Genomic DNA, 20,082 nt, shown 5'->3' with positions numbered 1-20,082 from the left:
CACCAGGGGTAACAGTGCAGGACCAAGAGAATGATTGCTGTCACAGAGCAGATTGGATGGTAACCACCGTTATGGCTTGAACCACACTAGAAGTTCTTGACAATAGGAATATCAGGTAAAAGACAATACAGGCCATTTCACATTGATATCTTTTTATTAAGACAAGTACTCGTCAGAATATTTTTTGTAAAAATGTTTTATGAACCAATACAAAATATGTATGGGAACATGAGGAAACCTTTCTTTACTACACAGAAATGTTGCCCAGGTACAGAGAGACTAAAGATTTGACCTCAAAATAACTAACTGGAGCAATGAACAACCAAACGTTCTAGGCATCAAACATGTTGTCCATCCAAACAGCCAAGAAATGTTGGGGGTTAATCAGAAAACTTAACCACTGCAATTATACCACCTGTTTTTTTGAAAACATCTGAAAATGTGACTGACATGCATCATATTCAGGATGCTAATACACCATTAGAAAGTAAATAGATGCTATTTAAGTCTCTACACAATCCGTATCGCGGAAGTTCAGCTGTACAACGTGATTCAAATTTAAAGGCAACGTTCCTGCGTTAGAGAAGACTGCATTCACGGTAAACACTGTATATGTCAGCTCAAACGGAAATGACCTTAAAATGTCTAGCGCACAATCTGTAACGCGATCAGCGATACAGATTCAATAGAGCCTTTAGTCTCCATTTTTTTGTGTGATTACTTGTTCTTTATGTCTGGGGAAAAACAGATGATACGTTTTACTGTGGATATAAGGATTTATCAATAACCACCCTTGTATTTTGCTGGACACTGACTGTACAAGTGATATTGTCTGATTAACAAATCTAGTTCTTTCTTTGTGAACTAGGTCTATACAAAATAATATGTAACATTTAACAGTGCACCATATATTAAGAACACTAACATATACAACTGAGAAAAAAATATATATATTTTGATTTGATAACTTTCTGAAATGTGTAGTATTCTTGGGGGGCTTTCACTTTGCACTTCACATTAGATGCAAAACACAAGATTCAACATGAACCTGAGAAAGTGGAAACACATGGACAACATGTCAAATAGCACTCAGTGGCCAGTTTAATAGGTACACTCATCTAGTACTGGGTCGAACCCCCTTTGCCTCCAGAACAGCCTGAATTCTTCAGGGCATGGAAACATTGCTCAATTGCTATCAAGGGCCATAATTTGATCCAGGAAAACATTCTCCACACCATCACACCACTGCCACCAGCATGTACCGTTGACGCCAGGCAGGATGGGGCCGTGGACTCATGCTGCTTACACCTAATCCTGACTCTGCCATCAGCATGACGCAACAGAAACCGGGATTCGTCAAACCAGGCAATGTTTTTCCACTCCTCAATTGTCCAGTGTTGGTGATTGCTTGCCCACTGGAGCAACTTCTTCTTTTAAGCTGATAGGAATGGAACCCAGTGTGGTCATCTGCTGCAATAGCCCATCCGTGACAAGGACCGATGTGTGGTCATCTGCTGCAATAGCCCATCCGTGACAAGGACCGATGTGTGGTCATCTGCTGCAATAGCCCATCCGTGACAAGGACCGATGTGTGGTCATCTGCTGCAATATCCCATCCGTGACAAGTACCGACGTGTTGTGCATCCCGACATGCCGTTCTGCAAACCACTGTTGTACTGCGCCGTTACTTGCCTGTTTGTGGCCTTGCACGATTCTTGCCATTCTCCTTCAACAAGTGGTTTTCGCCAACAGGACTGCCGCTGACTTTATGTTTTTTGTTTGTCGCACCATTCTCCTTAAACCCTAGACACTGTCGTGCTTTTAAAAAAAACAGGACGCTGGCCGTTTCTGAGAAACTGGAATGGCGTCTGGTACCGACGATCATACCACGCTCAAAGTTGCTTAGGTCACTTGCTTTTCCCACTCTAACGTTCAATTGAGCAGTAACTGAATGCCTCGATGTCTGTCTGCCAACTGTATATACTGTAGCAAGCCACGGTCATGTGACTCTGTCTGTAGGAGCAAACCATTTTCAAGAATGGGATGGTGTACATAATAAACCTTCCACTGAGTGTATACTGAAAACAAAAACAACACTTAATTTGAATCCCTACAGCGATCATTTCAATTGTATCCAGAATAAAACATTGAAGATCAACAAAACAAAAGCAAGTTCAGAACTAATCAATACACTTTGAGATTAATATTGATTTGCAAATTTTAATTAGTTATACTGGTATCGGATATGTTCTGCATCACCCTCAAGCAATTCAATGAAATAAACATCCGATTTCCAGTGCCGTTTTGCTTGTTTTACCTTTCCCAAAGTGTAGCAAGCCTTAGCCACAACTGCAGCACATAACCTTATAAATACAACTAAAATCCATTTAGCAAATAAATTAAATACACTTTGCCTACCTTGTAAATTCTTATTGGACTGAAATAGATTGTCCGTAAATAAAATCATTAATACTACTTAGCTTGTTTGTTATAAGGAGCTGTTTTTTAAATAGAAGCAGCCATATCATTCAGTTATGATTCCAATTATTTATCCAACTTGAAAATAACTTCAACTTGTTATTCCAGTTCTTAGTAGTCTGATTTATGAGTTACATGTGAGTAGAGAGTAAGACCACCACTACTAGTGTAAGGTACAGAGAGATTCATATACTGAGATATAGTATGACACTGTTGACATCGTACTGTTATACCCTTTAAATAAAGGAAGGCACTGCATTTAGTCCTTCACTCTTTTTTTCTTCATTATTATGATATATTCCAAAGCAAAGTTGAATCATAGTGCTTTAAGGCAGTGGCTGTCCTTTTAATTCATGTATTTGGAGTTGTTTTGTCTATCACACTGTTATATCCAATACATCCATTGACTAATGCACCATGGAAAGAGAAAAGCAGGAACTTCAATATGCATTACAGGGATTCCACAGCAATCTGTACATTTACTTCAAAAGCTGAAACATGGCAGAAATGGAAACCGTGCTAGTCATTCCCCATTCAAAACTTATAGGGGATCTTCAATAACTTATTATTCACAGACACGATTAGGAATGCTCATTGAGCAATGACCATTAGTTGTGTGTTACTTTTTCTCATTTGTAAACAAAACATTTTAACAAAACAATAAGTCATGCAAAAATTATATTCAAAGTGTATCATAATATCCGTAAGGTATACAATGGTAGTCAAAATAATACATACAGAATTCCTTGTGTACTGGCTACTGTTTGAAAAATTAAAATGTTTTAAACGTCATTACAATTAAAACGTCTTCAATCTAAAGTATAAGTAACATATTTTCTTCCCTTTCATATTGAAATATATTCCTCCCAATAGCAACCCGAGTCAACAGATTAGATAAAGGCCTAAGACAACAATAAAATCGTGTTTGAAGGTCCTTGTAAGGTTACTAAATATATATTCAATATATTAAAGTCAGTATATTATTCAAGAACAAAATCAAACTGGTTTTCTCTGTAGAAGATAATTATTTGAACTGGATTTGACCCTTTGCTGAAGACACTGGGTAATATATGCACTGTATTTGAACACGTACAAGCATTACTATTACATTGGTCCTTCACTGACCATTGAGGGTATGAGTATGTGGACCCAGAGTAAACCATTTTTGTAGCGACCTTAGCCCAACACCTAGTGACCTCATCAAGGGGATCGGACCTCTTGGTATAACAGTTAAGGTGTTGGCTTACCAGTTGCTGGACCAGGGCAGTCCCCTGGTTGGGACTACCCCCCGAATTCACTATAATATCATGATGTTGAAACAACACAACAGCCTGTTGCCCCGACCAACATCTGACAGACAAACCAACAATGCGTATGACCATGGCAGCAACTCCAGTCAGTCTTTTAGCCACAGAACAAACATAAAAGGGATGTTTCAGTATGTCTGATAGAGCAGGAGAGGTCATATTTATGCATGAGTTAAGAGGGACAGTATAGTTTGATATTGATGAGAGCTGTTTACAATAGATTTTAGATAGTCTGTAAATGACTCATATGTGTTGTTGGCTGCTTCTACAGTACACAGCAGAGAGAGTGCTTCTAAAAGCCTGGCACACAAGCTAAAATAGAGCTGCAGGACAACTAGAGAAGAAGCGCTGTGTCATTCAATCTCCTCTGAAAGCTAACTGCAGCAAAAAGGATCTGGTGGAGTCGACAGGCTTGAGGGGAAAAAATAAAACAACAATTACGAAAGAAATAGAACAAGGCACAAAATTGTCTGTAAAATAATTGAACTGTACAGAATGGGCCCCAGCAGTCCAGGATAGGTTGGATGGACAAATCCACGACAAAGCAATGAAGGCTCCAACTACTCATCCACTCTAATCCTCCTCTCCTCTAGAGTTCTCATCATTCTTCTCATCTTCTCTTCTCCTTTCCCCACCTCTCATCTTTCCTTCTCAGCTGCACCAGTTTGACATCCCTCGTTACCCCCTTCCCCCTCCCCCCACACCCTCTGGCCCACTCAGAGTTAGATATAGTGCTCTTACAGGACGCCCCCCTCCTCCCCCCAGCACCCCCCTGGCCTCTCATCATTAGATGTAGTACTCCTTCTTCTCTTCCGTGTTGTTGTGTCCCCCCTCTGCATTAATGATGGCCGTGTCTGCATCTGCTGCGTCGTCTGCCCCTTTGGCTTCATGTGTGAAGTAGGTGCCTGCAACGAATAAACAAATTCATGAACACCCCTGTTGGACTCAAATTAATGGTAATGAATCTCTACAGCTAGTCCACTTCTAGGTCTACGAATGATCAATGATAGTGTACATCAGTTAATCTCAAGCCAGTGGAAGTATTGTAACAACCAGGGAACCCAGGTGAGCCGTTATACCTTTGTGTCTGGCGAAGTAGCGCCCCAGGACGATGAGTGCACAGAGGATAGCGAACATCACCACGGCAACCACACCTCCGATGACAGCGTGGTCTATCTTCTGTGGCGCCCCCTCATCAGCTCTGGAGTCTGGAAACAAGCCAAACACAGCCTCTTAAAACAATGATCCCCAGACCCCTTCTTTGAGCCAATCACAGCTACAGTTAAAGTCGGAAGTTTACATACACTTAGGTTGGAGTCATTAAAACTCCTATTTCAACCACTCCACACATTTCTTGTTAATATGGCTGCAAGGGCAGTATTGAGTAGCTTGGATGAAAGGTGCCCAGAGGTGCCCAGAGTCAACGGCCTGCTCCTCAGTCCCAGCTGCTAATATATGCATATTATTATTAGTATTGGATAGAAAACACTCTGAACTTTCTAAAACTGTTTGAATGATGCCTGTGAGTATAATAGAACTCATATGGAAGAAATCCAAACAGGAAGCGGAATATCTGAGGTTGGTCGATTTTCAACCCAGCCCCTATTGAATACACAGTGGGATATGGATAAAGTTGCACTTCCTAGGGCTTCAACTAGATGTCAACCGTCTTTAGAAACTTGAATGAGGCTTCTGTGTTGTGGAGCCAGATGGGAGCTCTTTGAGTCAATGGTCTGGCAGAGAGCCAGGTCCTGGTCACACGCATTTCACCTGATAGCGTCCCATGGCTTCTCTACAGACACAGGGAATTCTCCAGTTTGAACGTAATTGAAGATTTATGATAACAACATCCTAAAGATTAATTCTATACTTAGTTTGACAAGTTTCTTTCACCTGTAATATAACTTTGAAGTTTTCGTCCGACGTTCAGATGGACCTGCACAAGCATTTGGATTTGTGTACTAAACGCGCTAACAAAAGTAGCTACTTGGACATAAATAATGGACATTACTTTAAATCAAGCATTTATTGTGGAACTAGGATTCCTGGGAGTGCATTCTGATGATTTCTGATTTCTGTAGACTCCAACATGGCGGATAATTGTGTTTATTTTCTGAGTGCCGTCTCAGATTATTGCATGGTTTGCTTTTCCGTAAAGTTATTTTGAAATCTGACACAGCGTTTGCATTAAGGAGAGGTATATCTATATTTCCATGTCTAACAATTGTATTTATCAACATTTATGAGTATTTCTGTAAAATGATGTAATATCTCTGCAATATCACTGGATGTTTTTGGAACTACTGAATGTAACGCGCCAATGTATTGTCATGACGTTGTATTAGTTAATGTGATGACTGTTGCTCATCGAATGATTACAAGTTTCTAATTACGTGATTAACTGAATCAAGCCATTATTAACTCATTAACCTGGGGCACCATGGGAAAACAAGTTTTTATTGAGTTTCTATTTCATAACATTAACTCAAAGAATATCAGAATATTGATTTTACAACAGCCGCTAATTAACCAGTTGCCTGTACCAATCTCGTTCTGAACGTCGTATAGTCCATGAATCTGCACGGACCCGGCTCCCACCAATAAATTCGTACCACACCAATCCTAGCTGAATATTTATTTACTAAAAGCTAAAATTATGATAAAAGATACACATAGACAAAACACATCATAGGCTATTGATTAGAACTTAGTATAACAGGCTAACACATTATGGCGCGTGTTACCCACAATGGGAATTTCAAAAGAGAGAGAAAAAGAAGTACACAAGAGAAATATACATTTGGGTGAATTTGTCAGCTATGCTATTCTAACCCTAGCCTTGCCTCAAACTGCTGCTCTTATGGGTCAGAACATAATGATGTAATTACGTGGGGATGATCTCCGGGGATTCTCTGCGTGGACTGTCAGGATTTGGCCAGGGTTGTTCCGGTTTTTGGTCACTAGATGCCCCCATTGTGCCTTTTGACCTTTTGTTTTCCCTTGATCCCCATTATTATTTGCACCTGTGCCTCGTTTCCCCTGATTGTATTTAAACCCTTTGTTTTCCTCTGTTCTTTGCTCTGTGTTTGTATGTTAGCACCCAGCCCTAGTACTCTGAGAACTCTTGTTGATCCCGGTGGACTCTTTGTGGAATTCTGTTTTTTTGTTCTTGTTTGTTTGTTTTTTGAGTATCTTTTGAGGCTTTTTGTGCTTTACCTTCCACCTTGTGGATTTACCTTTTTTGTCTTGGAGGATTACCTTTGTTCTTGTAGGATTCCTTTTGAGGTTGTGGAGTTACATGTTTTCCTGAAGAACTTCACTTTTTACTTCATTAAATACACCGTCTCAAGTACTGCTGTGTCTGCCTCATCTTCTGGGTTCTGCCGACTATTCGTGGCTCAGTTGGTTAAGTGACTCTTTCTCACTCCGGAGACCCGGGTTCGTAACCGGGTCCTGACATGGACCTGTTCGATGACGCACTTCTCCTGCGCACCTCCCTGCTCGTCCTCCCAGTGTCAGTGTCCTTTTTGGCTTAGGAGTCTGTTCCCTCACCCCTTTCTCTGGAAGGGGTCTTCTGAAGACAGACAGCTCTGTAGCTCAGAGCTAACAGCATAGGAATGAAACCCTTTAGATACCACGATTCGATGGGAGATGGAGGCTAGGTGGTTTGACTTGAATTCACTCGCTTAGACACAGCTACTCATCCGTAGCTTGGGTGGAAAAGGATTTCTTTGTCCTCAAACATGCGTTGCGTTCTGGGTTGGTTGACCTTTTCAGACCCTGCTGCAGCTGGGGTCACATAGTCCTGTTGTAAATTCTATACTCACAGGTTGTATGCCCTTGGGTCAGAAGTGGGCGTAGCCACCTTTAGGGCAATTCTCTGGGCATACCAAGTTAATGAGGCAAGGGCTAGGTTTTTCTCAAATCACATTTTAGACAACTAACTTAACATCTCATCTTCCCCAAAACATTCTCTTTGATTTGGTTATTTTCCATACAACGTACAATGTATAAACATCAAACATCTATTAGGAACACCCTTCAAATTACAATGTTTTCGTAATAACGTCATCTATTAACCTTTAATAACAGAACAAAAATACATTTTCATATTCCATCTATTGTCATGACCACCATTGTGGCTGACGAAAACCATTGTTCCAAAGTCCCTTTAGTTCATGTTTAATGTTCGGAGGCTGGTTCTCCATAGTGACATGACAAAGGAATTTGCCTGTGGCCTGAGATTTACCAGGGGCGTGAGGGCCATAAAAGCCCCCAAGTCTTCAGACCCCTAGATCTCTCCACCGCTGTTGGGTTGAGAGATAATCTGTAGGGTTGTGGTCTCCTGTTATCTGACCTGATCAAGACAGTCATGACAGTATACTGAGATTTTTTTATATTAACTGTATCAAACAAAACATACATGTATTGTGTAACATGAAATCTTATGAGTGTCATCTGATGAAGATCATCAAAGGTTAGTGATTCATTTTATCTCTACTTGTGCTTTTTGTGACTCCTCTCTTTGGCTGGAAAAATGGCTGAATTTTTCTGTGAGTTGGTGGTGACCTAACATAATCGTTTGTGGTGCTTTCGCTGTAAAGCTTATTTGAAATTGGACACTTTGGTGGGATTAACAAAAAGATTACCTTTAAAACGGTATAAGATACATGTATGTTTGAGGAATATTAATTATGAGATTTCTGTTGTTTTGAATTTGGTGCCCTGCACTTTCACTGACTGTTGTCATATCATCCCGTTAACGGGATTGCAGCCCTAAGAAGTTATAACAAACTATAGTTTTGGCAAGTCGGTTAGGCCATCTACTTTGTGCATGACACAAGTAATTTTCCAGACAGATAATTTCACTTATAATTCACTGTATCACAATTCCAGTTGGTCAGACGTTTACACACACTCAGTTGACTGTGCCTTTAACGTTTAATAATACCTAAAGTTGCATTACAAAAGTATTTCGAAGTGTTTTGTGAAAGTTTATCATCAACTTTTTTCATTTAAAAAAAATGACGTTAATTTATAAGACACAATTTTTGTCCGTTTATCACACAGTCTTCATAGATCGATATCTAGGCTATATATGGACCGATTTAATTGAAAAAAAGACCCAATAGTGATTATGGGACATCTACATTTACATTTACATTTAAGTCATTTAGCAGACGCTCTTATCCAGAACAAAGAAGATGGTCAAAGGTAATGAATGTTTTATATTTTATTTGTGCGGTTTGTGTAGCGACGACTATGCTAATTATTTTGTTTACGTCCCCTGCGGGTCTTTTGGGGTGTTACATGCTATCAGATAATAGCTTCTCATGCTTTCGCCGAAAAGCATTTTAAAAATCTGACTTGTTGCCTGGATTCACAACGAGTGTAGCTTTAATTCAATACCCTGCATGTGTATTTTAATGAACGTTTGAGTTTTAACTAGTACTATTAGCATTTAGCGTAGCGCATTTGCATTTCCAGATGTCTAGATGGGACGTCTGCGTGCCAGGTAGGACCAAGAGGTTAAACAGCTTGGAAAATTCCAGAAAATTATGTCATGGCTTTAGAAGCTTCTGATAGGTTAATTGACATCATTTGAGTCATTTGGAGGTGTACCTGTGGATGTATTTCAAGGCCTACCTTCAAACTCAGTGCCTCTTTGCTTGACATAATGGGAAAATCAAAATAAATCAGCCAAGACCTCAGTTAAATAATTGTAGACTTTCACAAATCTGGTTAATCCTTGGGAGCAATTTCGAAATGTCTGAAGGTACCATATTCATCTGTACAAACAATAGTAGTATAAACACCATGGGACCACGCAGCAGTCATACCGCTCAGAAAGGAGACACGTTCTGTCTCCTAGATATGAATGTACTTTGGTGTTAAAAGTGCAAATCAATCCCAGAACAACAGCAAAGAACCTTGCGGAGATGCTGGAGGAAACAGGTACAAAAGTATCTATATCCACAGTAAAACGAGTCCTATATCGAAATAACCTGAAAGGCCGTTCAGCAAGGAAAAAGCCACTGCTCCAAAATCGCCATTAAATAAGCCAGACTACGGTTTGCAACTGCACAATGGGGACAAAGATCGTACTTTTTGGAGAAATGTCCTCTGGTCTGATGAAACAAAAATAGAACAGTTTGGCCATAATGACCATTGTTATGTTTGGAGGAAAAAGGGGGATGCTTGCAAGCCGAAGAACACCATCCCAACCGTGAAGCACGGGGGTGGCAGCATCATGTTATGGGCTTGCTTTGCTGCAGGAGGGACTGGTGCACTTCACAACATAGATGGCATCATGAGGTAGGGAAATTATTTGGATATATCGAAGCAACTTCTCAAGACATCATTCAGGAAGTTAAAGCTTGGTCGCAAATGGGTCTTACAAATTGACAATGCACCCAAGCATACTTCCAAAATTGTGGCAAAATGGTTTAAGGACAACAAAGTCAAGGTAGTGGCCATCACAAAGCCCTGACCTCAATCCTATAGAAAATCTGTGGGCAGAACTGAAAAAGCATGTGCGAGCAAGGGGGCCTACAAACCTGACTCAGTTACACCAGCTCTGTCAGGAGGAATGGGCCAAAATTCACCCAACTTATTGTGGGAAGCTTGTGGAAGGCTACCTGAAATGTTTGACCCAAGTTAAACAATCCAAAGGCAATGCTACCAAATACTAATTGAGTGTATGTAAACTTCTGAGCCACTGGGAATGTGATGAAAGAAATAAAAGCTGAAATGAATTATTCTCTCTACTATTATTCTGACATTTCACATTCTTAAAATAAAGTGGTGATCCTAAATGACCTAAGACAGGGAATCTTTACTAGGATTAAATGTCAGGAATTGTGAAAAACTGAGTTTAAATGTATTTGGTTGAGGTGTATGTAAACTTCCGACTTCAACTGTATTAGAGCAGTGACTCACTTCTGATTAAATTACAGCGCAGGAGACTGGAAGTAGCATAGTAAATAACAGTCAAAATTACAAATACTTTAAGAAATCAGGTAACATATGCTACCAGAAATGCAGGGATGTAGCAAGACTATATTTGGCAACTTATACATAGAAGCTACCATACACGTCCATGGTCAACGACTGACCCATTCAGGGAGGTAGCTGCGACTCAATGAAATTCTATTAGAGCTATTCTGTTACAGGGTGTGTTGTTCAACAATGAAGGACAATGACGCATTGTACAACATGAAGCAGTGGAGTGAAAACAGTGTTTTCAGTTCAAATCAACATTGAAATGTATGATTAACCTCCTCCCACTCAGTCACACCTTCTCTTCCCTTCCTACTGTGGCTGTATGGGCTGTAGAACAGAATAGCCCACTTCATTTCAGTTTCATTACTTTTCCTGCATACAGGGCACTTCTGGATGATGTTATTCAAACTACCAAATGCAAGTCTAATGTACAGTATATGTATTATTACGTAATGAAGACCCCATGGCCATTCAAACTGATAATGTACTGCCGTGAATGAGGCCTCAATCGTCATCTGTATCTACAGTATGTCATTCATAAGTTATGAGTCATTGTCTGTATGTGGCGATGGACATTCACAACAGGATATCTACAACATTTGTTCTCTGTGCTTTCAGATAGAATGAAATCTGGAGAACTCTATGACACTGTATCATATTTCCAAATACCACTTATTCTGGGAGACTAGAGCTTTTCATCTCCAAAAAGTATTTGTGTAAAATGTTCTGAGACTGTTACATAAAAATCATATACTTGACATACCCCACAATTTCAACAGAAACAGTCCAGGGAACTGTAAAATACACTCTGATTTAAGAGGTAATATCAGGAAGTTATAAACCTCAATCATAGGGAGTAGACACAAGCACATAGATAAATCTGGCTGCAATGTGCTGTTCCCTCTCACAGAAATACATTTCACCCACGGGAATCCACTATTTAGGGAGATTTATATGTCTACTAGCTACAAAAGAACAAGGCAAGGCATTAAATCTCCAAACATTCCACATTTTCGGCACTTGAGGTCTACAGATTAAGTGTGGGGACCTGTATCAGTTGAGACTGATGGAGGGGTGAAGAGGAGAGGTGAGAGAAGGGTGTTACTTTACTGCCTGAAGGAGAGACTCCATTTCTCATCAGTCCCCTCTAATCATGAACTGAAATTGGATGGTTTTGAATAAAGATTATGATTAGGAGAAACGACTTTCTTTCTGAATGTGAATGGGAAATGCCTAAAATATCTGACACCTACTTAACTTGAATAGAGAGTAGAGACATGCTTCAATGCCATTTCCTCTTCAAAACGGACTTACCTCCACCAAGCAGGGGCAGAGCTCACATACTGTTGACACAGACTAGAGTCTCATCTGCTGCTGCTGTTGGTTGTATCTCAGGCAGGATGAGCAGAGCAGAGCTGTTTGTTTCCAGTATCAGGGACGTCTTGTAGCACAGCACAGTACGCTCCCTGAGGAGAGGGAAGGGCCCGTGCTCCATGCTAATCGACATTAACCCGCTAAATGGACTGAGCCGAGGAGCCCTGTCACATCCCCTCACTTGCCCCGGCCCGCCCCATCTCACCCTCACCTTGCTCCCCACCGCCTTCCATTTAACACCTGAACCAGCCAAACGTCTGCGAGCACAACCAACCTGCCACAGCACACGGAGGGAAAAATGGAGCGGGTTTCTTTCACACAAAGAAGCGGGCCCGTCTATATCATTGAACGCATCTAAAAGGTATTACAAAGTATCAGCAGGGGGATTGTAAAATCTATAACCCGTCACTAACGTCTAATGGCTAGTTGAATGACAGATCTGTATTGGAACCGTCCCATGCTGTTGCCCTGTCTGGAGTCATTCAATGGTTCTGCCTTTTAGTTCAGAACCACATTAGAGGTCCTTTATGGCATTGCACACAAACTAAACAGAATTTTGATTATGTTTAAAATGTGGAAGTGCTCTAACAGTCGGCCATTACCTCCCACATAGTCCTGCTGTTGGCTGGTGAGCTGTGACATGCCCACACCTTGGTCCTGACAGGATGTGGCTGGGGAGTTGTGACATGCCCGCACCTCGGTCCTGCCAGGACGTAGCTGGGGGAGCTGTGACATGCCCCCACCTCAGTCAAGACGGGATGTGGCTGAGGGAGCTGTGACATGCCCACACCTCAGTCCTGACGGGATGTGGCTGAGGGAGCTGTGACATGCCCACACCTCAGTCCTGACGGGATGTGGCTGAGGGAGCTGTGACATGCCCACACCTCAGTCCTGACGGGATGTGGCTGAGGGAGCTGTGACATGCCCACACCTCAGTCCTGGCAGGATGAGCACAGCCAGGTGGATTTATGGAGGAATAAAAATGATTTGTGGCCGATGCCCACATCGTTCGGCCCAGCACTGAAATGTGCTCTGCTGGAGTGAAGGGGCTACATGCTTTATGGTTCCCTCGCTCTCTGTGTCTGTTCTGGAATGACAAATTATACATAGCCAGGTCACTAACTAGCAGCCTCGAACTGATTGACTGGCTGACTTAGTGACTGATTGACTGACTGACTAACTGACTGGCTGACTGGCTTCGTGACCGACTGACTGAGTGGCTTAGTGACTTACTGAATGAGTAACTGACTGACTGACTGACTGACTAGCTGACTGACTAACTGACTGACTAACTGACTGGCTGACTAGCTTAGTGACTGACTGAATGAGTGACTGACTGACTGCTTGGCTGACTTATTGACTGACTACCTGAATGACTGACTTAGTGACTGACTGAATGACTGCCTGACTAACGTATTGACTGACTTAGTAACGGACTGATTGACTGACGTATTGACTGAATGACTGACTTAGTAACTGACTGAATGACTGACTTAGTAAATGACTGAATGCCTGACTTAGTAACTGACTGACTGACGGATTGACTGACTTAGTAACTGACTGATTGACTGACTTAGTAACTGACTGATTGACTACCTGACTAACGTATTGACTGACTTAGTAACGGGACTGATTGACTTAGTAACTGACTGACTGACTGACTTAGTAACTGACTGATTGACTGACTTAGTAACTGACTGATTGACTACCTGACTAACGTATTGACTGACTTAGTAACGGGACTGATTGACTTAGTAACTGACTGACTGACAGACTTAGTAACTGACTGATTGACTGACTGAGGTATTGGCTGATTGACGTATTGACTGACTTAGTAACTGACTGATTGACTGACGTATTGACTGACTTAGTAACTGACTGACTGACGGATTGACTGACTTAGTAACTGACTGCTTGACTGACTTAGTAAGTGACTGAATGACTGACTTAGTAACTGACGGATTGACTGACTTAGTAACTGACTGAATGACTGACTTAGTAACTGACTGAATGCCTGACTTAGTAACTGACTGACTGACGGATTGACTGATTTAGTAACTGACTGAATGACTGACTGAGGTATTGACTGATTGACTGACTTAGTAACTGACTGATTGACTGACGTATTGACTGATTGACGTATTGACTGACTTAGTAACTGACTGATTGACTGACTTAGTAACTGACTGATTGACTGACTTAGTAACTGACTGATTGACTGACGTATTGACTGATTGACGTATTGACTGACTTAGTAACTGACTGATTGACTGACTTAGTAACTGAATGACTGACTTGGTAACTGACTGAATAACTGCCTGACTGACGTTTTGACTGATTGACTGATTTAGAAACTGGGGATCAGTTGTGTGTATTTGTCCCCTGGCTGATTACATGGAATATTGATTTCATTAGTCATACTGGAACTCACTTGTATGCACACTGTGGATTTACAGATGTAATTACACACATTTAATTGCAATGATGACTCTTGTGAATTGCTGGAAAAAGCTCATAACATATTAGGCAAGGGGCCAAATTCAATCTCACCCTCCATTGCAATATGTTTGTGGAGTATGTGGCCTGCTCTCACACACTCCCGAAGAAGACTGGAAGCATCTACTTTGTAGCAGAGTCTACTTAGTAGTAGCTGAGTCGACTTGGTAGTAGCAGAGTGTACTTAGTAGTAGCAGAGTCGATTTGGTAGTAGCATAGGCTACTTGGTAGTAGCAGAGTGTACTTATTAGTAGAAGAGTCTATTTGGTAGTAGCAAAAGCTTTTTAAGCCTGTTGGTTTTGTGAAAAAGAGCTACAGATGTAGAATCTTAATTTTATCACCCAGTGATTAAAAATGTTTTCTGAAGTTTGTAATTTCCACTTTGAAATTTCAGACTTGATTTATCAACCTACAAAAAAGTCCATTACATATAATGCACATAATAATTAACAGTTCCTGTTGCTGCAGGATTATTTTCCTGCTGTAGCAAACTGGCTAAAATTAAGATCCTACATCTGTACAGGATAAATATGGCAATTCAGGTTGGACTGAATTCAAATGAGCCTTAGATTGCCTAGTTAAATAAAGGTAAAATAAAACAAATCCAAAAAGATTTGAAAGAGTCTTTGTTGAGGTCAGTTCAGAGTGCAGGCATCACTTAGGGGTGTGAGGTCAATCCTTTATGTGTTCTTTGGAAGGAAATTTAAAAAAAGAAAAGTTCTAATTTATGTTTTCATTTAAAAAAAACATCTTCTTCTAGACAGGGTCATCTAAAAATCTCCAACTGCACTGCTGACAAATATGAGCATTGTCCTCAATACAATTGCAATGCCTCAACCTTCTTCAGCACAATAGAGATTCTGAGACAGACTTGCTTTGTCAATTCTGAACAAAGCAGTGAAAATTTGCAGACACAACCGTGACATTTTATGGAGGTGCGAAAATACAGGTGAACTATTATTGGCAACACATCAAATCTGTGAATGGAGAGTTGACTGAACTCTGTACCTTGGGATGTTAGCAAACATGGAGTTGGGAAAACTTTGAATTGACAAAACAAGCTTCTTGACTACACAAAAAAGAACATTGTGAATGCTGCCTGCTTCCTAGTTTTTTTAAAGCTGTTTTTCTTGAGGTCATTGCTAAGAACAGTGATTGACAAGCTAATGGAAAAGATATTCCAGTGCTCTGCTCTGCTTTCACATTAGCTACTGCATCACAACATAACCAACTCTAACCTCCTCAGAAAAAATATTCAAGGAACGGAGTTCCCTGAACTTCCAATGCCAAATATTGTTACCCTTTTCAGGGTCAGCAGGTAGACAAACTAACAAACCACTTCTGGTTAGACATTCTACTGCGGCGCATGTCAACCTAAGAATGTTGAAAGGGTTCATCATGGGTTTTGAGGAATATTGAATCTGTGCCTGTTTTCCTTTTTTTTACCTCGAATATTCCCAAATATGCTCTTCTAACATCACAACGTCAGTTCCTCAAGAGCTGAGAAAAGTTTAAGTTTTAAAGTTAAGTATCCACATTTCAAGTTCAAATCAGGCCCTATGAGAAAACTATCTTCATTTAGTATGATACTCTTTGAACATCCCCATCCTGGCACAGTAAAACCCATATACCCCTGGGGACCAATTATAATGGACTATTGTACAGACTAGAATGGAGCCAGTGGCTAATTTTCTCCACATATAAATATCATTTATTTTTTGTTGATAAATCAAGGAAGCAAAGCACACCCATTACAAAGGGAACCAATCTGCTAATCTGAGCCCAAACTCATTTGCATATTAAATAAGTATTTAATGTTGAGCCTCAAAGGCTAATGATATACAAGTGTTAGGTGTTTGCATTAAATGTTTAACAAATGCTATAATGTTTGATGAACAATGAATGAACACACGTTTGTGCATTCTGATTCAGGCCTGGCTCTAACACTATTGACTCAGACAGTTAGTGTGCGTTAATTCATTGTTAATTACTATGCAGTGAAACCGACCTATTGCCTCTACCTTTGACCTCTTTCATATATAGTATATTTCATAATACACTAGTATGACTTTATTTCAGTTCTAAATGCATACATTATCATAAGGTGCCATCTAATTTCCAAGGTGCTCAACCAAGTGGGTGTATGTATTTGGAGGAGTCACTCAGTCAAAGCCGTGAACAGCTGAATCATTCACGCCTTTTTGCTTCTGTCTCAGCACCAGGAGAATCAGCATAATAAAGTCACTTGTCTGTCTGTCTGTCTGTCTGTCTGTCTGTCTGTCTGTCTGTCTGTCTGTCTGTCTGTCTGTCTGTCTGTCTGTCTGTCTGTCTGTCTGTCTGTCTGTCTGTCTGTCTGTCTGTCTGTCTGTCTGTCTGTCTGTCTGTCTGTCTGTCTGTCTGTCTGTCTGTCTGTCTGTCTGTCTGTCTGTCTGTCTGTCTGTCTGTCTGTCTGTCTGAGCCATCTTTGGCAGTGCTTCAGCAGCACAACTAGGAGTGCCAAAGTTAGGCAACTGGACCGTTTCAACATTAGAACGTGGAAGACTTCTCACTTCCACTGTAGCCCATTAACTCACTGACATTAACTAGCCCATTAAATCACTGACATTAACTAGCCCATTAACTCACTGACATTAACTAGCCCATTAACTCACTGACATTAACTAGCCCATTAACTCACTGACATTAACTAGCCCATTAACTCACTGACATTAACTAGCCCATTAACTCACTGACATTAACTAGCCCATTAACTCACTGACATTAACTAGCCCATTAACTCACTGACATTAACTAGCCCATTAACTCACTGACATTAACTAGCCCATTAACTCACTGACATTAACTAGCCCATTAACTCACTGACATTAACTAGCCCATTAACTCACTGACATTAACTAGCCCATTAACTCACTGACATTAACTAGCCCATTAACTCACTGACATTAACTAGCCCATTAACTCACTGACATTAACTAGCCCATTAACTCACTGACATTAACTAGCCCATTAACTCACTGACTATCAACACTATTTAGTGACACCATTTAGCCTCACCTTGGTGTGGTTGGTAACACTTTACATGGCTATATTATCTAACAGATAGGACTTAGCTCATAAGATACTGTTAACAATTATTTTCTCAAACTAGCATGTATTACTGTTTATAATCCTGTTACACATTGTTGTGACAGTAAAGACAGTTTGATATTTTGTAGAACATTTGCTAATGTTTGTTGTGCTGAAGATTACATGCACAGCTTGAAGACACCGCCCACATACTTTTGGAAGATGAAGAAGCCAAACCACCCCATAAGACAGCAATGCAACATATGAGAACACATGAATAAAAACAGCGAAAATATCAATGTGCACTTACAGTAAGACAGCATACTTTCTCTAGTTTCACTCCAATACATTTCAGCTTTAGTCATTGACAAACAAATTGCCTCACAAAACAAAGCAGGGGAGAGAAAAGTTGAGGTCAAGAGTTCCATTCATTCCTTATTCTTAGTGCCAGCTAAACTCAGATTGACTCATTTATTGTTTATGAAAGGTCCTTCCCTGGAGTAGGATCAGTTTAGCTGGTTGATAGTGGATACGCTGTGGTGGGCTAGCATCCTTGCAGCGTACAAACACAGGCTTGACAAAGTTCTGTGTGGTAGCAGGCAGCATGACCGGTGGCCTATCTTTGGCTCTGTATACATGATATCCTTTGAGACAATATATAGCCTGCAGATGAATGTGGAACTGTGGGAACCCTGCATGGAGAGGACTTGGTGCTCATCCAGCCACTGAGCCTGTACACCTGGACCAGTTGTTAAACCATGGGGCTCTGGCGATCTCATTCAATTGAACAGGATTCTCAACATTTACCCTATTTCTTCTTACAGTTCATTTATTCAACATGCACACCAGAATGTACAGAAGCCCTGTCAAGTGGTTTGAGTTTTCCATAGAGATCATTGAATGGTGAGAAGTGTTTCTGTGCAGATTCTTCTATACTCTCTACTTTCTCCAGCCAAGGCGAGGTAAGGAGGGTGTTAGCAGGAGATTACCCGGGATATGATGTCCCTCCCTGGGATCATCTCTGAATGTTTGACGAGCGAGGGCTTCACCTCCGCAGACTGCCTTTATAAACCCTGAGCTGTAGAATCAGAACGACTACTACCCTCTCAACAATAGAAACCAGCCTGCCAGCACAATACCAGAAACCACTCTGTTTAATAATGCTGGCTGAAATCTATTCACGCCAGCCCCTCATATAAGCCATGGTGCCTGGAGCATTGCATTAGGTTAGCAAACCAATCAGAGAGGCAGCACTTATGAATTAGGATGGGCACTGTACTTGTTTGTATGCCATTTTATAATAGTAAAAATTATTTTAAAATAACTTCCCCATACATTTGTGAAGTGGAAGACGGTTTGGGAACCCCTGTTCTCTCGGCCTCTCTCGACAGCTGATTTAAAAGCTACTTTCAATGCACTTTACAATAACCTTTGGTTAAGTAACTATTGGTGTATGTATAGTTGACAGTACAGCATTGAAAATAGGTTTTATAAAACCCATGACAACGCTTTCATAGACTGATAGTGACTAATTTCTCGCCGAACTCTAAAGGGACTTAAAGCCCCTTAGTCCTACATACAGTATTTTATATAGGAACGCTGAAAAGCTTGACAATGTGAACTCTCAAAGCAGCTTCTTTCTTTCTTTCTTTCTTTCTTTATTTCTTTCTTTCTTTCTTTCTTTGAGATTCTTTGAGCAGTAGATACAAAACGTGGAGGACTGGCCAGCTCTACAACAGAGATGTACAAACGACTCTGTGGTTTCATGCTTTACCATGGCATTTGCTCCTCCTCAACACAAAACCATATTTAGGCCTTGAACCGCTGCTGCTCTTGCCTGTTGCTAGGCTACACCAAGGAAATTGAGAGAAAAAAATAAAACACTTATCAGAGGAGAGAAAAATCTAGCAGGGCATGAAAGCATTACACTGTGGAAATGAAAAGCTACATTCCACATGAACTAGGAGCCACACAAAGAGGAAATGGTGCATAAACAACTTGTTCAGAATGGAACCCCACAAAATGTTTCCCTTAGCTTATAAAAGGGAAGTGGAGAGGCCACATGGAGGGACGGTTGCTTGTGTGGATCAATGGAAAATGGCAGCTTGAGAGCTGTATGTTTACACATTCATTTGGATAACACCATTCACACACATCACAGGAGCGCACTGTGGCACTCAGGGCTGGGAGGAACTAGCTCAAGTTGTCCTCGACGACAGGAATTCCTATGAACGCCAATACAGAGTTATCTAAGTACAATGTAAAGCTATGGTACATTACATGGTATTTAAATCTCTATGGGCCTCAGGTTTACAAGAATATTCTGGTCATGACACTCATTACCCTCTGTTGCGAATGT

General features: G+C 40.8%; 1 protein-coding gene across 4 annotated transcripts in view; it reads right to left on the bottom strand.

The window, feature by feature from the left end:
- Positions 1-4,549: 4,549 nt before the first annotated feature.
- LOC124005788 (cell adhesion molecule 1-like) overlaps positions 4,550-20,082 on the bottom strand; it is a 181,903-nt gene continuing 166,370 nt past the window's right edge. For all 4 annotated transcript variants that reach the window (XM_046315335.1, XM_046315337.1, XM_046315338.1 and 1 more), the window contains 2 exons: positions 4,865-4,993; positions 4,550-4,690 (listed from right to left, as the gene is read on the bottom strand). In XM_046315335.1, the coding sequence (XP_046171291.1) occupies positions 4,572-4,690; positions 4,865-4,993 (248 nt within the window). In that variant the 3' untranslated portion in view covers positions 4,550-4,571. The remainder of the gene's footprint in view (positions 4,691-4,864; positions 4,994-20,082) is intronic.

This window comes from Oncorhynchus gorbuscha, linkage group LG19 (assembly GCF_021184085.1).
Source record: "Oncorhynchus gorbuscha isolate QuinsamMale2020 ecotype Even-year linkage group LG19, OgorEven_v1.0, whole genome shotgun sequence".
Lineage (NCBI taxonomy): Eukaryota > Metazoa > Chordata > Actinopteri > Salmoniformes > Salmonidae > Oncorhynchus > Oncorhynchus gorbuscha.
Note: the sequence above shows the minus strand (reverse complement) of the source record. Positions and strands in the feature narration are given on the sequence as shown.